Consider the following 27132-nt stretch of genomic DNA (forward strand, 5'->3'; position numbering starts at 1 on the left):
AATATTATTTAGATGTAAAAAATTATAATTATACTTGTTTTAACCGAATATAGATATAATTTAAATACTAAAAATATGAATATAATCATAGATAGTTGATAATTAAACTTTCTGACCATAAAAATATTAGTAAATAAATAATAAATCAAATTAATAATATATTTATATGATAATATATTTTTAAAAAATTAATAAATATTATATAAAATTATATAAAATTATAAATAAATTCGAATGTTTAGACATAAATCTCATAATTATCAATTCATTTTTTTAAATATAAATATAAATATTAATATTAATTAAATTTTTAATTTTTAATTTTTTATCTATATCCAAATTATCCAAATAAACATCACCCATGCTACTTTTTTTTCCCTCGTTTACAGCTTACCGACGCTGCAGTCGACGAGACTGCCTGATATTTCGGTTCACGGGAGCATCCATGGGGATGTGACGAGCGATTTGAGGAACCAACTTCAAATCACATTTGGCAAGAAAGCGAAGACAAAATCTAAAAAGACATTCCAACTTTTTTTAGAAAAACAAAAAAGACCATCCTGCCATACGCTTAATGGATAAGTGCGGACATGCAGGATGGGGAATATCAACAAGAAATAGAAGGGAAAGACATCCTAACTTAAATGGACGCGGTTGCCCGTGTGAAAAGAAAAATAGAACTTTCACATGGTTAAATAATTGCTTTAGTCAAAAAAATGTCATCTAAATTACAAAATTTTCATGACCCACATGAGCCTTTAACCACCCACCCAGGGTTTCTCACCTTTGCAGCAAACTGAATCTCCCAAAAAATACCATACTCCAACCAACATTACCTTCATCACATGATACAAAGCCAACCATCAGGCTCCCACAACACACTTAACAGGGGTGGCCATCTTAAAATACAAATGATTTTGACCCATTTGATATGCAGTGCATTACCTTCACATGCATCGAAGTTGTCAATCCCACCCACCAGCTTTCCTAATGTTACACAGCAAGGTTGGCCAATGAGCTCTGCAGGTTTCTCACAAGGCAAATTTGAACACCAGGAGATGTTAGAACGTCACTCATTGCTGCTTGGTTTCTTCTCCAGCAAGGATGTCAAAAATGCTGAACAAAGTTTGGTGAGGGGTGGAAGAACATGAGATGACCCACTGAATATGGTCTCCCAAGGTCTTTCAGATGGGACAAACGGGATTTCTGGAGTCTGTTCTTTCTTCAGACTGAAGTCAGGAAGCTCCCCATAGATTGATGCATATCCAAACCGCACTACAGCAGGGGAAATAGAATGTGAGTAAAACACCCTGTTTCTAATTTTTCATATAGCTGGATTTTGTTTATAATAGCAAACTGAAATGGTTCAGGGGAATGCAGATTAGATTGGCCAATTATAGAAACACGAAATGATGGATGGGAAACTTTCGCAAACTTATAAATACCATTAAAGCCCTGCAAATATTAAGCTAGAGAATATATTAGTGACACTGCTAGCAAAGATATAATAATGCAAGTCTCACCTGCTTCCTCAGGTGGTGCTTGACTTTTCTGAGCATTCCTCCTCATCTGATTTTCTTCATTGCTATGTGGATCAAAGATGACGTATTCATGATCGCCATTTATGTATAGCAGCAATGAAGTGTCTTTTCCCTCTATAGATTTGGTATCATGGAAAGATGGGTTGGGAGGTAGAAAAGTGAGGCCACCTCTCTTTGCCTGAATTGGGAACAGCAGACAAATTAACAATCAGACTCATAAAATGCACATCTAATGCTTATGAAGTTTCTAAAGAATTCAAAGTTCTATCATGGGATCAAAGAGAAAAAGGGACTAAAACAAATGGTACCAGTGCAAGTTGGCCAAAGTCAACATTTAGAAGAGGAAAACGATGCAAGGCCACACATTAAAGTTAAGATATATAAAATTGGATCCTTGACTAGTTATATATGCATTAACCCAGACATGTGATTGAATGTTGCTGCAAACCAGTTTCACAGCTTCAGCTTCAATTATCTTATTGATCAATGAAGAAACCGATGCTAAGAGAATTTGTTGTCATACACTAGCTGGTAACAGTGAATTTAGTAATAGATCCATACACTAGCTGGTAAGCGCACCTTCTGCACCGACCATGTGGCCAAAGGAACTGGATTTTCTACATCAAATAATAATATTACTCCATCTCCATCTTTTGTAGTAGCATCATCTGGTGAATTACGATAAGCTAGGACAGCAAATTGAGATCCATCTGCCATACAGGTTACATCTGTACGAAAATAGTGTGAAATTCTAAAAGAGAAGACAGGCTATTGATATGATAACTTGATATCAAATGAGCTAAATTCATGCTTCATGAAAAAGAAATGACAAATTAGTCCAGGTAGACTTGTACAATTACAATAAATAAAATCCATACCTTGTGCAAAAAGCTTGTATGACCAATACATTGACAGATTTGATGTGCTCCAAACAGAGAGCTGTGGTTTTGAACCCTTCGACAATGATGCTAGATATCCTGACTCCCCAATGAATGAAAGTTTTGTTATTGGCTACAAAATGAAAAGATTTAAAAATCATTTTCTGGAATTTGTTTGAGCAAGCTTTTATTGTAAACATAAGCCAGGTATGCTGAGGATCACCGAGAGTGTATCTCCAATTATGGCCACAAGAGTATTTGCATCAGGGTCCCACAGTGTAACAACAGTCTCTGCTGCAACAGCTAGAACAGATCCATCAGCGGAAAAGGCAGCAGCGGTCATAGGTTTCTTCCTGCATGTTACAAATATAGCATTTACTTGCAATCTTGATCACTACATGGTGGCTCAAATTTATCATTTACTCACAGGACAGAAACACAAACAAGAGAATTTTGGTTCATAGAAGTGTTATAAGATGGAGAGCATGTCAACAGTGTCAGATCTCAATTTAGAATAGCAGCTCCACATGTTTGCATGCATACTTGTAGAGATATGCATATTTGTGCATATGCTTGTGGGGATGGAAAAAGGGGATTTTACACCCACTGCAAAATTCAATGTTAACAAGTGAAATGAAAATCCAAAATGTGGCACATCAGGTATAATATTCTAAATGCCTATATACAAAAACCATAAGTTTTGAAGATCCATATCCGATAAATCAAGAAACCCCAAAATCAACACACTACATCATACTATTAGAATTTTTGTCTTCGGGAGGATTTGAATCATATGCAAGACATTTCCAAAACAGATGATCTTCTATGGATTAGCATTTTAGACCTTGTAGATTACATATGTGTGTGCAAGTGTAAATCTACATTGCATAAAACAACAAGGTTAATTTTAATGCTGGCTACATCATGCCTATGCAACTTCATAGATGCTGCTATTACCTTACACATAACACAGCCTTGAAGCAATGTAATTACACTGCTCCGGGATGCCAGAAACTATACTACGGTTAACCAAGGAAGAAAAAAAAAAAAAGAAGCTCTGCATCAGCGCTTAGTTATTTCGTATAACCGAGATGCAAACACTTACCAGTCTCATACTAAGGAACAGTAGAAACAGATCTCTTGTCATACATAAATACATACATATATATATATATATATATATATATATATATATATATATATATATATATATATATATATAGAGAGAGAGAGAGAGAGAGAGAGAGTAATGATAAGGTAAGCTTGGGTGACCTTGCTGCCAGTCCACTCGGGTCCAGAGGCATTGCATCTCCTTGGAATCCAAGCACTCAGATACATTGCAAACGGTACCTTGATGGCACTGTTCAGGTGCCAACGTAGCACCCCGTTAACACCCCAACCCCACCCTGCCCCACACACGAAGTCCACATGGTCTGTCCTTGCTCACAGTTGACCTACCCCCATCCCTCTCACCCCCTTGCCCAACTCCTTGCACCTCTAGGCAACCAACCTTGTTGTCCACCACAGCTCCAATTCAACTCTCTCCACACCTCAACCCAGTCCAACCCTCTCTCCCCCCATCTAGATGATTGACCTCATCAACCATCCCTTAGCTCCCCTTTGGTTCTCACCACACGATCCTAGGCCCCCTCCAGCTCTCTCTCCCACTTTCAACCGAACGACCTTGGCGGCTGCCCCATCCCCTTCAGCTCTCTCCTCACCCAAACTTGCTCCCAGACCCCCCTTTGACGCTCCCTCCTGCCCTCTCTCTTTCTCCTGCCTCGCTTGCTGGCCAGAGCTACTTGAGTTTTGCTCTCCTCCAACCAGAATCGCTCCTCCAAGCTCTCTTCAGCCAAATCAGGGGTATCTTGGTGTCTCCCACCTCCATCTGATCAAGGTCCCTGACATGGCTTGATGGATGTTCACTCAAGTTCACCAAACGATACGTTCAAATGCATAGGACATTTTTGCACCCTTGGTGGTTTCCATTGTTCACTTGATCCAAGCCAGCAACAAAGCATACATGAAATCCAGACAATGAGGCATGAGCAGGAATTTCGTTTTCATGAGGCCAAGATAGCTGTTGACGACTTGCACAAGCTTCATGGACCCATTCCTTGCTGTCAATCCCTTAGTAATGTCAAAAGAGAACACTAACGACATAAGGAGGGTTCTCAATAGAATCCATGAAGAGCAACTGCATTCGCATGAACCAATATTACCTAATTACATCCATAAAGGCCACCACCATACAAGGAGGATCTCTTGCACCAAATACAATTAGAGATCTTGGTTCGAAGTCATGCCTGATTAGAAAATATTGGTCAAGGATTGGTGACCCAACACCTTGATGCCCGAGGGACCACATGTTATCGCCCCTAATTTATGATATTTTATGGAGTTCAAATATATATTTCAAGCAACACTGTATCTAACGCCTTGCACTTACTAGTCCCCATCCTGCTATTTAGCAGTGCCCATCCAAGAAAACCAGGACAGTCCCGTTCCACGGGATTTAAAACCTTACTTGTGACTTCTATTACCAGCCATTTTGGTGATTATTTATGCTAAACCCTTCATTTGTGATTTTGTCTTTAAAGTTCAAATACATTGCAACTCATCCTATGGCCTCAAGACCCTCAAGAACTAGGCCACTCCTTGTCCTGTTCTACCCAAAGATTGTTGCCATGCTACACCTCCTGCATTCTCCTTTCCCCCAGAAAATCCATTATACAGTATGTGCACTTTTTCACAACAAACTCTTTATGCATGATTCACAGTCAGTGTTACCACTGCTAAAGAAACTACAGCAAACCATTCCATCTGTAAAGAGATGCAAGTATCTTAGCTTAAACGTCACATTTTTCCATCATTGCTTATATGCAGCTGTGTGGATTACATGAACATGGTTGCATGGACATGCACCACATAAGATCGTGCCTCGATCATTGGCTGTGAATATTTGTAATTTTGTTTATTTGTCTCACTTTCCTAATTAAGATAAAGTTATTGCTCCAATAGTGGCCCCAAAAGTTTCATCTCACTTCAGACTCTTCCTAGGTAGTTTATCAATTCATTATTATATATGTAGAATAAATGCCCAATGACTCCAATCTCCATTATTGAGGAATAAAACCCCATTGAGTATAACAATTCGTGAATTTCTCTATAATTTCCACCAGTTTTACAAACTTCTTTGAGTCTCCATAGCATTTCTTCATGCACTGATCAATCTATAAATGAAAGTGGTGTTTTCTTTCACATTCTTCAGCCATAGGCTACTTCATTTAAGTTGACAGGCCATGCGGTCTGTATCTGCCCCTCCAAGTACTCTTCACTAGCCCATATCTTTGGTTTATTGACGACGAGCTCCAAACTTTTTGCCTCTGGTCCGATTCAAGATTTTCCTATGGGATTGTTGCCTTACATTTATCCAGAATACCAACTGCAGAAAAGGACAACTGAGACTCACAACAAAGGATGATTCAAAAGTCCATATCCAGATGTCAAAAATAAAAGAACCATAACTTTTCAAGCATATATGCTCCTCAGATATATGCTGCCCATGCAAATTAGGACCTAATCCCTAACCCATGTTGTAATTTTGTAACAGATTGTACATCAGATCCAGAAATAGAACATTGATTAAATTTCCCAACCACATGTCCGCAAAATTAAGCCCCAATTTAAGAACTGAGAATCACGTTTTCAGATAAATAATATTAGAATACATACAAGCATGCATGTGCAACCATGCGCAAAAAGGCGTCACTAAGGCATATATAAATGAAAAGTGATTTCTCGACTATTTTCATGTATGGATTTTCCCCCCTTGTGCCTTCACCAGTCTGAATCAGGGAAAATATCAACAGATCAATCGGTGAATGATGTTTATCAGGCTAATTTAAAAGTTACTTGGTTTCTTGAATCAGATTGATGTACAATTCTGCCATGTCAAAAGAGATGATAAAAAGTGAAACGGACAAACTAATGATTCATAAAAGAATGTGATCAGCCATCATATCAAGTCCTGTGAAAGGAAAGCATACTTGTATGAACCAACAGATTGGCATCTCCAACCAGATTTCTGAAGCATTTGATCTGTATCTTCAGCATAAGAACTACGAATCCAGACCTACAAAATCGAAACTAAATAGTAAGTTCATATGTATCAAGAAAGAGAAAACCAAGAAACAGTTAAAAACAACGGTTACCTTAAAGTCACCACCAAAAGAAGAGCTCACGGCCATGTCATGGCCAGGACGAAATGCAAGAGCAGAAATTCCAGCATCACTATATGAAAAAGAACAGGCAAATTAAAAGAAAATTCCATATCAAAGTCAAAAGGCTTTCAACAGCAAAGAACACTAGCAATGATCATAGGCATTTAAAATTATAAGGTTGCAGATGCTTGTTGTCTCAAAATTACATAATTTTTAGTATGTAAGCACTTTAGAGGTAATAGATCACATTCAACAGCTCAAATCATTGGTGTTGAACCCTCATGATCCAATTTCACCTGACGGGACCCAACTCGTAAACCGGCCAACCAGATCCTAGTCTCTTTCTACATATATATATATATACATACATATATATATACATATATATACACATATACATATATATATACATACATATATATATATATATATACATACATACATACATACATACATATATATATATATATATAGAGAGAGAGAGAGAGGGGAATATGCTGAATAGATTCTATATATCAAGTCTATTGACCAAAGTATCCTTTTTCAGGAAAAAAAATTATAAATCACGTTAACGGTGGCAAGTTTCATAAATATCTAGAGCAATCCATTTTATTTTTTATCTTTCTATTTGAGAACTATGCAAATTAGTATTGCTCTATCTTATTGATTCCCTCAACTAACTTTCAAATTTAAATGATTTGGGAGTACTCTAACCAATCCACCCAGACCACATCCCAAGATTTTCCTTCAAATTTTTCTTTTCTGTTATTATTTCTAGAATTAGAGCTATCTCCCCAGCTAAATTCAAATTAAGGCCCAATTTGGATACTATGGGATTTAGGCTAATCCTATAGGATTTAACAATCCCAAGGATAAAAATACAGTAAAAATGGGAATGGGGTGTTTGGATGATTAAACCTAAGGATGTTTAACCTATAGGTATATGCTTATCCTTAGGATGAAAATAATGTCCTCAAGAGGACATTATTTTTATCCCTTCTTCATCGGACTCTTCTTCTTCTTTTTCTGATGGAATTGGGCTCCTCTTCTCAACCTACCTCTTTTGGAATCCAACAGCCATCAACATCTCTCCCTACCTCCTCCAAAGTCCGATCACCATCTCCGACCGTCCCCTCGAACGTCCGATGCACACCACTGCATAGCACCACCGCAGCTACCTATCTACTCAACCGCAGCACGGCGAAGGGCAGACGAGCCCCATGGGGGAGCGCAACCAGAGCTAGCTCGCCAGTGATGAAGGCGGAGAAGCAGCTCATCGCCACCATGGTCAGAGCTCCGCTAACAGCGATGGTGCAAGAAATGAGGATTGGTTGTGGGAGCCAAGAGGGAAGATGCCTGACATGCTTAGGGGAGCAAGCGAACCGAGAGATTAGAAGAGACAAATGCTGCTATATATATATGATAGATGATCATAGACCGTCAGAGAGATCGAAATTATCCTGAAGATATTGCCTGATAATGGGGCCTGCTACTGGACAAGCTTAATTAAGGTGACTTCTTTGTCATCTTTTGGATGGTCATTTGGGGGATGGAAAGAAACCATGCCTTGAGCATTAATTGTCATGCCTTAAGCATCATTTTATCTTGAAAAATTAACCAATGTCAGGGTCAAGTCTTAAAAAATATTATCACTCAAGATTTTCATCCCATGTGCCTAAGTACTTATAATGGTTTGTCGTACTGTCCGATACAGGGGCATACCGTATTGTACCGGAACTATGGGAGAAAACCAGTACGAAAGCCCACTTCGAGTCAGTACAAGCCCCGTACTGAGACATACCGTCCTATACTGAGGCATACCGCCCCATACTAAGGCATACTGTCCTATACCAAGGTGCGTACCAACTTGAACCAAAATGTACTAAGATAAAAATTGAGAAAAATAGTTTGGAAGCTATTTCAGCATAGGATACATATCGTACTACACCGATTATACCATACTGAACTAGTAAGGTATCGATACGGTATCCGCTATCGAGATAGCGGATCTTGGCTTATATAGAGATGGGGGATTTCATGGGATTTCTTCTAGTTTGCTATTTTTATTTTTTTTAAAAATTATCTTTTTGACCTTCCCAAGTTTCCTCATACTTCACAAAATCACATATAGGGATGACAATTATAGTCAACCCATCATATACCTGATCTGACCTGATCTAAACGGGGCAAGTTTTTTCCAACCCAATCAAAATTAAAAGAATAGAAGTGAAAGACTAAATAGAATATTTTAAAATTCAAAAACCTATTTTATTAAGTCACATAATTTTAAAGAACTTCCAATAATTAGCAAATTAAATTTTATTTTTAGTTCATATCTTTCTCCCATATAACTCTTGCAATAATTTTGATATTTAAGATCATATCAGATTGAGTCATCTGTCTGATTGTTGGAAATGTTGAAAAGAATAAAACAAGGGGGAGAGAGAAAAGGGGAAAGAGGAAGGAGAGATGGGGAGGAAATCCTGATATATTATCCAAATATAGAATAGGATTCGTTACAATAAATTTTTTCTCCCAATAGGGTTTCACGTATGATCCTATGGAATCAAAACCCACATCCCATCATGAATTTTATCCTAAGGTTATAAATCCTAAACAGCCAAATAGACCCTAAAAGGTTTGGGAATACCCTCTCTCCAATCCACCAAGCTCATATACGGAGGTTGCACATGCATTGAACATGATAGGTTGTTCACGTATATGTATAAATAGTTGGATTGCATGAAAAATGTTAAATCTTTGGTAAAAGAAATTAACAATTTAAATCAATGATGAACCATCCAAATTAAAGATTCAATCATTAATATGATCTAGAGTCTAGACTATAAAACAAGCCTAGAAACCACACATCATGTGTTTTGGTGGTCTTTAACCAAGGCATTGAATGGGAAAGATGCAAATAGCTGTCATAACATAATATTACGTTTTGTTGTGATCTAATCACCAAAATCTATTGAATTCAAATCTACCCATGTTCCAAAACACAAATCATGATCAGTGAAGTGGATCTTCAATTTATTTGCCCTATTATATACCTTGGCATTCTAATATAATTGGCATTGCTCATTTTTGTGCTCACCCAGTGTGTAGGTTAAAGGTCTCAAAAACTAATGATTTCTACTTTTGCCAATTTTAAAAGATATTAGATCAAACTCAAGGTGTGGATTTTCAACTTGAGTGGATTCTCATTGTTTTTGGAATCAATAAATCTTTTGTCAAAGATTCAATGTTGCTTTTGCATTCTATGCATCTCTCCAGAAAAAATGGTGAAGTATTGCGATAATCTAACAAACCAATCTTCTGCACATACTATAGATATGTCAACATATCATCTACCATTAACAGAAATGCAATTTATACATACACATAACCTCATGCAAAAGAAGCGCATGATCCTATGTGCTAAATTTGAAAACAACAGGTACGAGGTGTCCTAGGAAATAAAGCACGTACATTATAATTTACCATTATGAAAATATCACTGAATGCATGAATATGATGAATCGAAAAAAAAATTTATGTTGCAATCATAATATGGACACTACCAACCAAGGTTTGCTGAATCAATACTAGAGGGGTTACCGACCAGCGATCAATTCAACACAGTACAGATCCGTACCATGCCATTCTAGGATGTACCGGTACAGGAAAAGCCGTGACAAAGGGGAGAGAGGAAGATTGAGAGGGGGAGGGAAGGAGAAAGGGAAAGGGAGGGAAAAGAAAGACCGAGAGTTAGAGAGAAGGCTCCAAAGCCATGATAGGGATTGCCCCTATTTTGTTTCAAAATAATGGATGCCCTAATCCTTTTTGTAAATTTCAAATTGAAATTAGCAAACCATTTGCCAGCTTTCTTCTGAGTAAAGTCAGAAAATCATTTGATGATTTCAATTCGAAATTTACATACACAAAAAAAAAAAAAAAAATTAGGGCATGCCTTATTTCATTCAAAATAGGGGCAACCCCCTGCTTCAACAAGGAGAGAGAGAGAGAGGGAGGAAAAAGGAAGAGAGGGAGAGAGAAAGCTTGAAAGACCTTGTCATCCTTCTTCTTTTTTTTTTTTTGTTGTGGGGGGGTGGGTTTGCCATCGGCATTGTCACCATCATCAAACTGTCTAGGGAGGAGAGCTTTTCAAGGGAAGGTTTCAGCGATAGAGCAATGGAGCTTTTTGGAAGGGAGAGGGAGAAGTTCCAAACCAAATATAAGAAGTGAACCATGTCGGTAACCGACCAATCCAATTTGGCATGGATTAGCAAACCTCACTACCAATGCAAAGATACGTGTCGAACTTCCACACTATAATTCTTGCGAATAAAGGTGTCTTTGCATGAAGAGCTCAAGAATCAAAAAAAAAAAAGTTTGAAATGTCAACTTAGGATGAAAGAAAATCCAAACTAATTGTGCCCTTTTCTTAAAAATTAATGATGAAATTTTTTGTTAATGAAGATGTACCCTAAAACCAAATTATTTTTGTTTGGACTACTCATAGCCCCTTCTAAACTGGAAGTCCCTTTTAGGAAGGCAATCATAGATAAGATACCACTGTTTGAGACTAATCTACACTTTGCCATGAATTTTTGGAATTTTGAATTGGCCAATTCTTCAAGACTCCACAAATGTAATGCATTAGGTGTTTCCAATAAATATTGTGTGCCCTGTTCGCTTTTCATGTGGTGTCCAACTTGGTAGTATAGGAAAAAGAAGCTTCAGAGGCTTGTTCCCTATGTAATGTTATGGACCTTTTAGGGTCATGAGCAATTTTCCTTCTTATAGAAAGTGTTAACATCTTAGCTTCATTACATACTTTTCTAAAAAGACGTCTTTTAAATTTTATAAAGCTAGAAGATAAGTTGTTTATAGAACAAGTGAACTGATTCCTAACAGAGCATAAAAGAGACATCTCAGGAGGACAACCTTAAAATTAAAGAGCAGCTGACTATAATTAAAAGATCAGCAATTAAGCACATATATAAGGATATCAGGAATTCGAGAGTCTAATTAGTGAAGATTCTGAAATTGCATTAACCTGTGAGGCTCATATATTACAGTTGATAGAGAGTATTCTCCGATCCAAGACTCATGCTTCCAAAATTTTAGACTTACAAGACCTCCTAATCTTTCTTCAGGAAGCTTAACATCAACCGTGCCCATCGCAAAGCCATCAGTGGAAAGAGATATCAAAGCCACATATATCTGCAACCATTAGAAGTAGGGAATGTGATCACAATTTGGAGTATACCACAAGAACTTCATAGTTAAAAACAAAAAGATTTTGGCATAATTTAATAGAAGGCAACAGCACCTTCTACTCAGTATTTAACCAGATAGTGTCAACAATGTATGCCGAGTCAAAATCGCACATAACATAGCAGAAACTTATCGGTATGATCTATGAGTATGACCGCATGATATCAATAAAAAAAATATTGATTTCACTTCCCTTCAAGAGATTGCTTCATAAGGCATTTTGTTCTTTAAGTTACAATTTATTATCTCAAAAAAGTTACAATTAATTTTCCATGATTGGAATAAATGGAAATTTCTATCCAATTTTTGTGTTATTTTGTTTAGATAGTTAAAGTCACATCTAACAAACTTCTCTACATGTACGGCGCATTCTTGTATCTTATTAAGCCTTGCTAGTCACTTTTTACAAATAAATAAACAGAAAAACATGAACAATGATGACTAATCATTGGTACATACAAATGGTAGCCAATATTGGTGAGTTTTGGGGCATGTATACCAATTGGAATACACATCACTTCAGTCCTAAGTGAAACGCATTCTCAGCAACACATGTTGAACAAAAAAATTATTTGGCAATCAGAAAACTACTGGTTTTACTTCTTCATGTTCATCGTGCCCGCAATCACAGTATCAGATATCGTATTAGTTTCTTACTGGTTCGGTACGGTACAGTATGCATCCTGTACCAAAATAGATCTCTAATTAAGGATGGCAATCAGGTGGGTATTTCTGCGTATCAACCCATCCCAAACCCTAATAGAACCCGTTTAGCAATATCCTATAGGGTTTGGAATGGGTTTGGACTGAAACTTAAAACCCGAACAGGTTTGGCATTTGCCGCTTGGGTACCCACTACCCGAACCTGTTTATGTATAAACACCAACATAAAACCCTACCCATCGTCTAAGCTTTCAGCACTTCCCTATTCGGCTGCCACTCCAAGCCTCCCACCTGATTACGACTTGTAGGACAGGAAAAATGGAAGGGAATACCAGGGAAAAACATAGGAAAAATCTATGAAAACCCTAGCCATCGTCTAAGCTTCCCTATTCGGCCACTCCAAGCCTCCAACCCGATTGAGACTGCTAGGGACCCAAAAAAACAAAGGAAAAAGCAGGGAACACAAAGGAAAAGCAGGAAAAATTGAAACATAAGACCTTTTCCCACATAGATTGATCATTTTATTTTCTTTTTCACTTCTTTATCTTTTCATCCCGTTCTCTTTTTTCGGAGATCTGTGGGAAAGGATAGCACCTGAGGGAGATTGGGGGGGTTTCTTAGGTTCTGGTTAGGGTTTTGTTCTTCGGCATATGGGATTTCATGGGAGTTGTGGTGGTGTGAGTTGGTACGTTGAGGTTTCGAGAGCTTAATCTTGGTAGAAGCATGGTATTTTGTGTGATTTGGGGAATTTTTGACCGAAAGGATTTTTCTTTGGCTCCAAAATTTTCAATTTATGTTCTATTCTCATGATAATATGAATATGATACCAAATCCATGGTGTAATACCAAATCCATCAGGCGGGTTCGGGTACCCAACGGGTATACCAATTTTAAATGGGACAGGTTTGGGATTTCTGTTCAATTTTGTAGCCAAGATTGGGATGGGTTCGGGTAGTAAGATTTTAAACGGGTTTCGATATGGGTAGGACTAATTTTGCGGGTACCCAACCCATTGCCGTGCCCATCTCTAACCATTTTTCTCAATTTTTATCTCGGTAAGCCTCAATACAGGTAATGTACACTTCGGTACGAATCGTTACCATCTCGGTACACCTTAATATGCCTCGGTATAGGTTAGTACACCTCGGTACAGGATGGTATGCATTGGTATGCGGCTTGTATCAACTCAAAATTGAGTTCTGTACCGGTTTCCTCCGGTATGGTACAGTTGGTACGAGGTGGAACAGCAAGCCATGCATGCAATAATATTTATCTTCAGTCAACTCACACATAAATGTGATTTCAATGGTTGTACATGCTGGACTGTCCAATTTGCTGAAACTTCAGACTTTTAGCCTACTAGCAGGCAACTTTGATTTTAGTCACAAACAGCCAACAAAGTGCTGATTTTACATTTTGACAAATACATGTGCTACAGGCATTTACCCAATCAAGTACAGTTCAATTCAAGATTCTGATTTGTCAAAATTACTTGCCACTTCTGGCACCAGCAAATAGTTGGATCGGGTCTGTCATTTATCATATTTATGTTGCATGAATTGGCCGCTACCATGCGAATCAACCAACATGAGTTCATGTATGACTACAAGAACCACATAAGGAATAATCGCAACTTCAAATAGCTTCAAGAGATAGGTGAAGATCACAAAAATCAAGGACTGCCTGAACAGTATGATGAAACCCTTTCTCTTTTTCAAATTGTTAGTAAAATCTTTATAACTTCTAGAAGCAAAGATTTTTAGCTTTTAAAAAAATGAAAAAAAAGAAGAAGAAGAAGAAGAAGAAGCACAGGTTGTTGGCAAATGCCATTACCAAATTTGATCTTCAAGTTGTACTTCACTATATTGTAAAGAAATAAAAGCAGATAAACAAAAACAATCCCGAATGGGCCCATAAATTTTGGTTTAGCTGTCCTCCAATACCAGAGTCTAATGAGTTAATATTGAAGCTCTTTGTAATTGCCTTAAATAATTATTGATCAATTTAACTCAGCTTGATGCTTTTCGGAATTCACTGAATATATACACTGAAGGTTCATGAGGGATATCGAACATCATAGAGACGATCAAAAGCATTTCCTTGGGCATGATCTTTCTTATCATATTTGTTTGTAAAACAAATAGCATTGATGTTTTTAAAAGAACATGGCATGAATTTCTTAATTTCCTACAGCATTGAGTGTTTAGATTTCATTCTCCAGCTTATACTATGTGATTTAAAGATAAAGGCAGTTCCCAGTAATGAACTTTACCTGATTCTAAACTCTTCCAAGTTTAGTGAAATATTGAACGGATCCCCCAATTTACTTGAGCTTAAGTTGCATTACCAAAAAGGAAGGTCTCCCTTCCAATAAATGATGTTCTAGGTTTCACAGCAGGCCCCTAAATTGCCCATGACTAGGTGGAGAATCCGTTATAGAAAGCACTCAAACTTGTAATATTAAACTTGTAATATTTGATCTACAATCTAGACAACATACAAATTAGGCAAGAATTAAAGTGTTAGCTTTAAAATACAGAAGAGCACTAGACCCTATCTTCTGTTGTATCTTACAAAATCCTGGTGGCAATGCAATATTCTTGGATGAAAAACTTGCTAAACCTGTACAATATGGTTCCATCACAATATTCTAAAATTCCAACAGTTATTATTATTATTATTATTATTATTATTATTATTATTATTATTATTATTATGATTTTAAATAATAATTCTTCTAATGCTAAGGGAGTAACGACATGTTAGTTTCTTCCCCAAATATCAAGTAGTTGTTTTCCCAGAAGACTACTTTCAAATGACAATCATCGGAACTTCTAGGCTCCTAAGCCCCCCACTCCTGCAGATAGTGGCAAACAGTCAGCATAGCCCATCTACAGGGAGGAAAGAAATGGCACATTTCATGTTTTTTATCTTGCCCAGTGAGAACAAATGAAAAGAAAACAGGAAAGAACTAAGAGGCAGAAGAAGCCAAATTGTGCAAAAGAGAAACACTTGCGAAAAATCAAATAGTATAGAATAAATTTAGTGCCTTACTGTGACATCATCAACAGGATGAAAATTTTTTTCACATACTTGCACCTGGAAAAGATCAACAATGATTCCATCAGTTCTGACAATTATATACATAGGAAATGAAATATAAAAAGGTCAATTCTTCTGATGACATAAAGCTAAAGCTGCTCTTGGACGAAACAGCTTACCTGGGAAACCTCAAGGTTGTCATGTACGCTGAAGAACTGCACACAATAATCTTGCGTTGGTAGGGCAACTAGCCCAGCAGCATGATCATAGGCAAACTCACTGCATAAGCCTTTATATTCATCTGGAAATGAGAAAGGTAGCTGAAAACAGACAAATGTAAGCTTACATTAATAAGTACTAAAATCCCATCAGCAAGTGTTAGACCAGAAAAGAAAAAAAAAACAAAAGAATTAGTCTACAAGTAATAAACTGAGTCTCATGGCACTTATAATCCACTAACAATTGAATCATACATAAAATATAATATGGCAAGTTAAGTTGTATAAATAGATATGACAAACCTTAATTCCTGCAATAGACTTTTTAATCTCCATTGTTGGCATTTTTAATAGATGTATTTGATTATCTGCACAAGATATCTGAAATACCAATTTCAGTTAGAACCAATCATCTAAGAAGATGCCAAAATGCAATACACATACTATAGAAGATGCAACAGAGTACCAAATCAAAATGCATGGAAGAAGAGCAGAAACAAACTTCTATACATCAAGCAATCAGATTTCCATAGAACCTTTTCAACACAAGAACTACAGAGAGGGGGAAAGGGGGGTGGGGGAGGTAGCCCGAGAAGCAAAAGGATTGAAAGAATTTTAGTGTGTAGTTTTCATAAAGAGCTTGTAGCTAAGTAGAACAGGTTTCAGCAACAGCAGCCAAGGATTTGACAGGAATTCTCATGCACCTAAGGAAAATAACAACCACCATAACTGTTCCTAGCCGTCGTGCACCTTTGCTCTACTAGTACAAAACCACTAAACAGTCCTGGTTTTACAGCGGCTAAGGAATTGCCAGGAATTTTACTACTGTTAAGTACCATCAGCAACCATCTAATATCTGACAGTTTGATTATTTTGCAGACTGATGATGAGACCAGAATGAATCAAAGGTTTAATTGAAGATTAACATAAAAGCATAATTATCAAAACCAGATTGGCCTGGCTAGTCAGACTGGGAAGCCAAAGAAGCAGACCCATGGCTGGCCCAATTCCTTAAAAAGATTGGATTTGCTCGAAAACCAGAGATAACCATTAATCCAGCCATATTTTTATTTTGGTTTGAACTGGAGAACAGGTCAGTTGGCTCCTAAAGAAACAGCCAGATTTTAAACCAACTCTATATGACATTTTTACCCTCCATTGCAATCTAAGGTTATAAAGGGAATTCGATATAATGAGAACAATAAAAGCAAACCATCAATCCCCGATTCTCACAGATATTCTGACTCCTTTTCTCCTCTTTCTCTCTCAATCCCAAATTCATCCCCCTATCTGGCAGTCTGGCTTCCAAATGATTCAGCCAGTAGCAGTGTGGAACACAACATTGTGGACATGGTCCCTTCACCTCAGTACCCCTCCTCTCAATTACTCCTCCACCCCCCTCCTCTAGCCTCAGCTTGTTGTCCCCTGACATCCGACACCACCCCCCCCTCCCCAAATCCAACTGCCTGCCTCCGTTGACTGGCCCAAGTCCCACACCATCCCCAGCTCCATGACTCCCTCACCTTCTATTATGACCACCTCCCCCCCCCAACCCCCAACCCCCAACGAGCACTTCACTGCTAGAAAATTGTTGCAAAGCTTCATATTGTTTGCTTTCTTTGACAATGATACTTATGGCGGACATGCATCAAGTACCATACCCATATCTATCATGTGTTTTAAAATGCAGCTCATGCAGTTACATATGCACCCAAATATGTATATGCAGGCTTGTGATCACACCGCTTTGGGACAGGACCATATGGTGAGCCATCAGGCATCTATATAGGCCCAAGTAACTTGCAAATAAGGCAAAAGCACATATTGGTTGTGTTGATGATTGATGATAAGCCACTTCCAAAAGAAGGTTGACTTTTAAGCATCTTTTCTTTTTTTCCAAATTAGTAGCTTAAATACTAAATATCTTGTTTGTTATCTACGTACTTTAAACTGAGTTATCATGCACCTTGTTGCTTGTTCTCTGGTTGTTCATAATTTGATACTCAGCTCAACAAATTATCATAGTTTGACAATTTGTAGACTGCTTGTTCCACTCGTATACCTGAAATTTGAGCATAGGTCATAGGGAAGTATGTTATTTGGCATGTCATGCGATACTAAACTAGGCTCTTAAACAAGTGTGGAAGTGTAAATATAATTTTTTTTTAATTTTTCTGATATTTTTACTCATTTGTTCAGAACTTTAACTTATTTTTATTTAACTTTGTGCATTCTTTTTGTTTTTAAAAATTTCTACATACCAACTACAAATGCACCGGCATACCTCAGATGCACTGTGTTTTACCTTAACCACCTATACACCACAGATGCTTTTTTAAAACCTCAATTACAAATAAGACTCTTTGAAAGGGAAAAAAATACAGATTCTTAGGCAGACATAAAAATAGATCATTTCAAAAGGCACTTCTTTATTTTCTTAAATAGTTTTGCTACCTCTGCTTGCTTGATTTACTAAAACATATCTAACATGAAACTCTTATGAAAAATTAGTGATGCACCATGCACACTGCTGTTCCAAATGCTTTTGCAACATCAATTGTCATATTTGCCTTTTGTTTATCATTCATAGTTTTTATAGATGTGTTTGACAATTATTGTATCTGAGAGTTGGACATAGACAATCTCTTTGCTTATGAAATCATCATGAAAGGAATTGTTTCAAAACTCTTACTTTAGAATATTAGAACTTTGTCCACAAAGTTTCCATGTTTTTCTTATCTAATATCTGCTTTTTCTGTAGTTTTTAATTTATTTATATTTTGAATATGTCTCCAGTTTGATCAGCTGACCCGAAGGTTGAACCAGTGACCCAGTGACTCAGCCAATGGCCAGGTGCATGCCAGATTCAGTTCTGATAAGTATGTATAACAGTAATAGAATGGTTGCCAGATTTAGGCCAGTCACACAAGTTGTGCCATTCTGATGTTATTCTGATGTTACAATGCCTGTTCATGTCCACTCTTTTCTGTAGCATAGAAGGACTATTACTGCATGTTTATCAGTTAAATTAAATGCAGGCTTTAAAAATGTGAACTAACAGCTTGAGATAGGAACACTTTTCCAAAGGAGACAATAATAAAATATAGTATTGCATAACATTGTATTATGTTTTAAAAAGGAGAAGACCATCTTTCATTTGTCCTATAATATAATCATCAACATGGAAGCAGGATAGGTTTAGAATGTCCAGCTAGATAGATACAAAAAGCATGTCCTTGATGAAGCATGGAGACATTTCCATTTCCATTCAAAGACACTTTGCAAAATTTTAAGTGGCAGTTTCTGTTTATTTTCTGTCTCCAGAACCTAACAAACCTAGTCCTTGTGAGTTCAACTTAAGTTTTCATACAGTTCAAGCAGATCCTGCCATTTGGACCCATTACTGAAATCATGGCACTCAGATATATTACAGAACTGGCCCATCCAAAAGCATCAAGGAGAATGTGGCATCCACCTTACAACTAGACTGCTAATTACACATTAATATTTGCAATTCTCAATCCTACACAAGTTCTAGTTCCATCAATCTTGGTCTTCCCGGCTAGGAATGGGAACAACTAGGGTACCCACAAAATTTACCCTACCCAAACCCATTTAAAATCCTAATACCCGAACCCATCCCATATCCAATTAAAAATTTGCCCATAAATCCCAAACCCGTCCCATTAAGAAACGCTAAACCCATCGGGTATCCGAACCCACCTAATTAATCTTTATTCAGATTGGGTTTATTCTAGTCGAGTTAGGTACCTAACCCAAAAGTACCAAAAAAAATAATAATAATAAAAATTAAAAAAGGAAGTGGGGTGGGGACAAAGGGAAAGTTTTTTGCATAATGATCTAAATATAACTAATATCAAGTAAAAAATCAATAATATAACTAATAATGCATCCGACTAAAATCAATAATACATGGTAGAGGTTAGATGTCCTTGGCATTTAGCGTTCAAGTCCGCTCACCCCTCTCTTGTATATATATTTTTATAAAATTCTATAAAATATATATATTATATATAATTGGGTTCAAATAGCAGGTACCCGAGGGTCAAATCCCAAACCCTTACGGGTTTTAATTTTAAATCCCAAACACCATCGGATTTTGCTAAATGGGTCCTTTCAAGGTTCAGGATGGGTAGGATATCCAAAAAAACCCACCCAGCTGCCATCACTATTCCCAGCCTGCAGCCATGAAGAAAACTTGTTTACCACGTGCTTAAGAGAACTAACATTCCCAAAATTCCCCTAGATCAATCTCTTTGGATGGACCTACAACAGATCGTGCAGGTACTAAGATTGTCAGGTTGCTCCAAGAAGTACAGCAATCTAACCACGTAGCTCCATAACTCACTATTTTGCATGGCTATAAAGGAAAACCCTAGTAAGAACCAAGGTCCAGGTGCAAACAATTGGTGAATCACCAATTTAATCTCAGCACTAAACACCAAAAGCCAAGGCCAATAACCAAGTAGCAGAAGCTTTCAAAAATGTCGTAACCTCAGCCAAGCAAATAAAACAGCAAACCTATGGTCAAGATCAAGCACCAGTACATGGGACATGACATAGAACAAGAGTTTCAAGCAATTTAATAAAACTATGCAAGGAAAAATGATGTCAAAAGGAGTAGAGGAGTAAAAGCATCAAAAATCAAGGGTGAAGCAGCTGTGAAATCTTCAGAGAAGATTCTGGGAAGTATAGATTCCATCCGTTTTGCTGGAGGAGGTAATATCTTTCTGAAACCAATGTTACAATGTTTCCTGTGTTGCAACTAGCATTAAGCTAACATGCAAGAGTCTAAAAGCCTACAGAAGGAAAAAAAAAAGTGCTTCATTGCCCCCCTGGCAGCATAACCTGACCTTAAAATTAAAAGGGGGAAAAAGTAACTTACATCTTGAAACATCGCTTCACCGAGTAAAGCAACAAATATAGCATATCATTCATGAACAGAAAGCCATTATATGTAGGGAAAAGCTGTCTTACACAAGAAAGAGAAGGATCGGGAGAATCTGTAAAGTATAACAGTGGGGATCCTAGACGGGGCTTATACTTCCTCTTTCCTGTGTCAAGTTGCCAAATCACAACAACTCCTTCATTCGCACCTGATTAAATCCAAGCAAAAATCAATGGCAAACAATGATACATGGAAAAAGTAAATGCCTAGAAAAATCGTGAAAAAGAAAATGTCATCTTTAATAGGTGACCGCATGATCACCCTCATTCAACTGAACAATGGGCTATAACCACAAAAAAAGGAACATAAAATGTTAACACTTAAAATAGTACATTCTACATCATTAGAAAATTCATCATGGTGAGGTGAAGCATGTAATACCTGAGTATAAATAAGCTCCATCAGAGGAGAAAAAGAGAAATTTAATTTCACTTGGATGCCAATGCCATGTTGCGCAAGAGTCTGCATCATCATCACCCCTCACCCCAGGTCTTTCTTCCTCATAAGCAGTCCTTCCTTTACTAGTTGCTTGTAAATTTTCTGAGAATTTTCTCTTTCCAAAACCTCTCCATATCAAAATTCTCCCTGTTACATCACCTCCAGCCACCATTCTCTCATTTGGATGAAAGGCAAGAGAACTCAACTTTTTCGTGTGATGCAGCTTGATCTTTTTTATTTCATTACACTTACAATCTTTTCCAGGAACCTTCCATATATGAAGTTTTCGGTTGTTAGGAATACCTATGTATTCTCCAGATTTACTCACAGATATGCACACTGGGTTGAGGGTCTGTAGATATAAAATCCCATGTTAGGTGACAAAAGGCAGCTGATTTTTAGATAGCATGCTAAAGTGAGACATAAGGGCTGCAACATTAAATGGTAAATATATATATATATATGTGTGTGCGTGCGCGTGCACGTGCGTGCGTGTGTGTGTGTATTTGACTGTATTCAATTGCAATTAGATGCTGCATATTAATACCAAATTTATACAATAATGGATCTAAAGATCAAAATGTACATTTCCATTAGGAATTGCAAAATGAAAACAGCAGAGCAGGCATTCTACAAAACTATATATCACAATCAATTCCAAGTGATAGCATGAGAAAATTATGAGCAAAAAGATTTTAATATCTATTGTTGCTATTCGTTCACACCTCGGCTAACAATCCTTTAACACGATGTGAGTTGGTTAAATTGTATGTCTGAATCTGTCCACGCAAAGCTTTGTGTTGATCAGCCGGTTTGTTTACATCTTCAACCGAGAGAAATGCATAAAGAGCGGATGTCTTCTCCTTGCTCCCAACTGGATTTCTTGATATATTTGGGATTACCTGAAGGAATATGATAATATAACATGGCTCACGCTCAATTGAATCATGATCAATATCTTATAGCACATAAAAAAGAAAAAAAAACATCGCTGTGTTATGAAAAGATAATAAATGGAAATACAATGAGGAAAAACTGTTTAACAACTTGCATGCAATTGAAGAGATGTGTTTGCAAACATGTTCATGAATTATGCTTATATATTCAGTCAACAGAAATATTTAGTCGACAAAAGCATTGCTTTGAACCATTATTTGGTATGGAACAAACATAAACTCAAATAAGAATCATCTCATAAGAAAAGAAATTCCACAATATAAATATCACCTCCCAAGGGAAGCATCCATATTGGACATACTTCTAGAACAAAGAAGGTCCAAAATATTATCATAAACGTAATCAGTATTATTGATCCATTCTTCTAATCTGTCAAAACTCACAGCCCATTAATGTGAGCTTTCTAATCATCTCTATCACATGTCATCCATATTTTCTTCATATTATCCTCTCCCTTTTCAGGCCCTTCCAGACAGTAAGAATTCTCTAATTTAGCATGGCCCCTGGCTTTCATGCATATCATCTGGAATGATCAAATTGGCACCTCTAGGCTGGTCTTAAGCTACCTCTTTCCTACAGTTACACAAATCCATTAATATCACTTTTAAGAAATGTATGAGCCTCATTCTTTTGCTCCAACAACACCCCCAATTTTGGTCTTTCTTTTTTTTCTTGTCTCCCATGTTCACAGGCCGATTACATGAGAAATCAATATCATATGTCCATTTACATCTTTCAAACTCTATCAGCATCTACCCTGTTCTTTTATATGACTGACTCTATATAATACAAATGCTTGTGAACAAGTACTGTTCAAAGGGAAGCTAATTGTACTTTATTATCACTATAAAAGTAGGAAGAAATATTACAAGTTGATTGTCGATTAATAAGGAAAAGGAGTATTTCAGCTAGAAACTTTATTAACCTCGACAAGTATTTCTTTTACCAAGAGCCAGTGAGGGAACGTCAATCGTCTTATCCAGAAGATAAAACGGCACGGATAACACCAAAAGTATTCAGTCAGAAGTCAGAACCCTCTCAAATATCATCTTATAAAGACCTAATCTTGGATTTCAAGGGTCACATTTGACCTAATACTGGAACAAAAAGTTAAATTCACATTTAGTTTACGCAGCAACCGCCTGCTATACAAGCTAACAATTGTTTTAGCAACAGGAAGGAAGAAAAAGGGATTTAGTGAATTCTACTTACCATAGAGAAGATTGGAAGCCCAACCTTCACCTTCTTTACCAACTCCGGCACCGAGAAATCCCAATAACAGATAGTTCCATCCAACGACGAGGTCCAGCAGTAGCTCACAAACTTACTCGCGGCACCGGCCACCGGAACAACCACGATGGACGTGACCCGGTCCGCGTGGCCCTCCAGTTCAGTTATCTGAGACACCAAGACGCCAATTTTTTTCACCACCCACATCCGACCCTCACAAAAAACACATACAGGTAGGAAAAACAGAGCGAACGGGTTACCAGCATGCCTGTGGAGGTGCTGATGACCGAGACGGTGCGGCCCGTACAGACCAACAGCTTCTTCCCATCGTGCGAGAAGGCCGGAGGGGAGGAGACGAAGCTCTGACCGCCTGTGATCATGGCTTTAGCGTTGCTTGAGAGAGGGGAAATTAAGGTTTTTCTCTACTTTCTTCGTCTACGAGCTTGGGACTCCCGATGGCGCGATAACTGCAGGCGAGAAGGCGGCAGTAAGTGAAATCAAGGGAGGACGACGAGGAATGGGGTTTTAGGGCTTTTAGTCGGTTTGATGTGCCCGAGGAATAAGTTAGCGCCGGGCCACCTTCCTCCCTAAAAATCCTAAATTATTTGAGAATTTTGAATTTCATCCTTAATTTTAATTTAATACAATCACATCATCAAATTTTTGAAAAACATGAATTCGGATCCTAGCTATGCATTTCATCTACTCGCTGTTACAAAGAAATCATATACACTCACATGATAGAGGCATGTGGTAGAAATGGCTTATGTGGCAAAAAGAACTTTTATAGACAACAATTTCTTTCTGTTTATTTCTTTCTTCATTTAGGATGTCTTTTTTTGGTAACAAAAATCGATAATCCTTATGGAGTGGTGGTCTGCCAGTCGGCGAGCAACGACATTGTATGATGACCGATCCTCTATTTCCATAAAGAAGGTAATTTCTTATGTTACATTAGGGTTTTATTTATTAGGGTTTTACTTGTTAGGGTTTAGCTTAGATTCATTTCGTAATCCATAATTCTTTTCTCTCAAAAAGAAACAATAAAGATTGACTTAACATCAAATGTTACTAGTGATTTTCCGTAAAAAGTGATCCAAAAAATATATATTTTTGTAGTGTATGTATGTGGTTTGAAGATATTTTTTGTATATGATCCCAAAACTTTGTTAAAGCATTTAATGAAGCATGATGTGATCCCAAGCTGTCTCGATGTCATCCGAAAGCTTTTTTAAAGCTTTGGGATTTTGTTGAATATGGTCGCCATTTATCATCTCCATGTAGTCATACATCTTTGGTAAAACTTTATTATTTACTTATCATTGTTGTCTCTCTATTATTATCTTACTAAGACATCTATTTTTTTAAAAAAAATAGAGGAATGCATATCATTTTCGGTTATATATGTTGCTGTAGAAAGAGAGAGTACCTAATTATAGCAAGATAGCATGCTTTAGTAAAGCAAAATAAGCAACATAGCTACCATTTAAAATGTTCCTTCATGGATACGACTTTTAATGTTTATTGACTCCATTAACAACTAATATATTTTGAAAAAACTTAGTGTGATTACTTTATAGATTTTGATCATAATTTTTTTCTTAATAATAATTCTATTTTAATGATAATCTTTTCATATATCATGCAAAATGGATTCTCTAACCATTGCTGTGCATTATGGTGGCTTGTTTGTCAACAAAATTGGATGTATGGGACATATTGGAGGAAATGTAGCTTATTTTGATATCTGTGAGACAAAAAGCATATACTATAAGAAGTTACAAGATATGATAGAGAAGCCGTGTATGGATAAGATTGTAAAGTTATTTTGTAGGGTTTATGTTCCTAATAACAAATAGGAAATGGGGCTAATGTATGAGATGGCTAGCTTAAAGAAATGATAAAATTTGTACTGGATATAAAAGAGTATCTTCATGTTTATGTTGAGCATGAAGAATCAGTGAATAAAGTAGTCATAGAGAGACCAAAGACTATAAGTCTTGCTAAAACGATCAGCGAGAAGAAAAGTATGGAACCAGTGACAAGCAAAAAAATTGGTAAGTATATAGCAAGGGGCAAAGGCAGAAAAGTAATTACTCAACAAAGTCAGCAAGTAGTGATAAGAAAAAAAAAGAAAAAATACTTGAGAAACCTAGGGATCAAAGAATTTCTAAGAAATCTTTTGAGGATGAAGACTACACCCCATATAGTGATAGTGAAGAGGAAGAGAGTGATGACAACTATTACATAGTTGATGAGCTATTAATTGATGATGAGTTGATAGCTATAAGGGACAAATTGAAGGAAGCAAGGAAAGAAAATTAAAAAAAGATGATGAGGTGCAGAAGAAGTAACCACCATCTCAGGATCAAATTATAGAACCAAGTATTATTGCTCCAATAGATGAACTTGAAGAGCAAACTGGGTATGATAGTGACTATCATGATTCATCTAAATTTGAAATATCTGAATCAAGTTCTGACCATGATGTTGATGAGTTTATGAGGAGGAAGAGGTGAATTTTTTTCAATCCTAAAACTGCCATAAAAGATGTTAGATTTTATAAAGGTATGACATTCAATACTATAGAACAGCTTAAAGATGTTGTGATCAAGTATAGTGTAACATAGAGATATGATGTAAAGTTTATCAAGAATGAGGCTACTAAAGTAGAGGTAAAATGTACATTCAAAAACTGTCTATTCAGAATATGGTGTTCAAATGAAAAAAGTATTGATAAATTTCAAAGTAAGACTTATATTAATGACTATAGATGTGTAAGAATTCATAAGAATAGCCAAGTGACAGCTAAATAGATTGCAAAGAAATTACAAGAAAAGCTTAAGATTTGTTCTGATTACAAGCCTAAGGAGATCAAGCATGATATTAGAACAAGATTTGAAGTTAATGTAAGTGTGACTAAATGTTGGAAGATAAGACAAATGGTTTTGGAGACTATTAGAGGATTTTATAGCAAATATTATGGTAGACTACCTGATTACTGTGAAGAGATTCAAAAGAGCAACAAGAGCACAATAAGAATCATGAAGGTTGAGAGGTCTACTGATAGGTTAGAATTTCAAAGATTGTATGTTGGTTTTGAAGCTCTTAGAAAAGACTTTTTGGTACTTGCAATCCTATAATTGGGCTTGATAGATTTTTTTGAAATGGATTTGTAAAGATGAACTTTTAGCTATCATTGGTAGAGATGCTAACAATCAAATATTTCTAATTGTATGGGTTGTAGAGGTAGAATGTAAGGATTCTTGGAGTTGGTTCATTAATCTCTTAGCTAAAGATCTAAAGCTTGGAGATGGTTTACATTAGACTATTGTCATTAGTCAACAGAAGGTAAAATTCAAGAATATTTACATGAAAATTGTGTATAATATTTTGTCATTATACTTATCATTGATCAATAAAAGATAAAATTCAAGAATATTTATATGTTATCACAGATCGCCTCTTGTTGCATGTTCTATATAGGGATTGATTTAATCAATTAGTGATTTATTGCCATGTCCTAAGCACAGACATTATGAAAGACATATATATATATATATAGAAATTGGAAGAAGAAGTACAAAGGCAGAGTTTTAAAGTTGACCTTCTTCTAGGCTACCAAGTGTACAATAGAAGGAGACTTTTTAAATATCATGGATGAGCTAAAGGGACTATCTAAAGAAGCATGGAAAGACTTCACAAATG

General features: G+C 36.7%; 1 protein-coding gene across 2 annotated transcripts; it reads right to left on the reverse strand.

Annotated features, from left to right (window-relative positions):
* Positions 1–663: 663 nt before the first annotated feature.
* Positions 664–23929, reverse strand: LOC105032038 (uncharacterized). 2 transcript variants are annotated; one of them, XM_010906372.4, is made up of 16 exons: positions 23685–23929; positions 23407–23592; positions 21963–22139; positions 21181–21589; positions 20829–20947; positions 16134–16211; positions 15792–15932; positions 15625–15669; positions 11687–11853; positions 6634–6712; positions 6469–6554; positions 2643–2772; positions 2420–2552; positions 2121–2269; positions 1524–1719; positions 664–1275 (listed from the first exon to the last, which is right to left on the reverse strand). In XM_010906372.4, the coding sequence occupies exons 1-16, from the start codon at positions 23802–23804 to the stop codon at positions 1070–1072; spliced, it is 2421 nt and encodes an 806-aa protein (XP_010904674.1). In that variant the 5' UTR covers positions 23805–23929; the 3' UTR covers positions 664–1069. The 2 variants fall into 2 exon arrangements, with proteins under 2 accessions (XP_010904674.1, XP_010904672.1); XM_010906370.4 differs by having other exon boundaries at positions 848–1275; positions 2103–2269.
* Positions 23930–27132: the final 3203 nt, after the last annotated feature.

This window comes from Elaeis guineensis, chromosome 6, assembly GCF_000442705.2.
Source record: "Elaeis guineensis isolate ETL-2024a chromosome 6, EG11, whole genome shotgun sequence".
NCBI classification, from domain to species: domain Eukaryota; kingdom Viridiplantae; phylum Streptophyta; class Magnoliopsida; order Arecales; family Arecaceae; genus Elaeis; species Elaeis guineensis.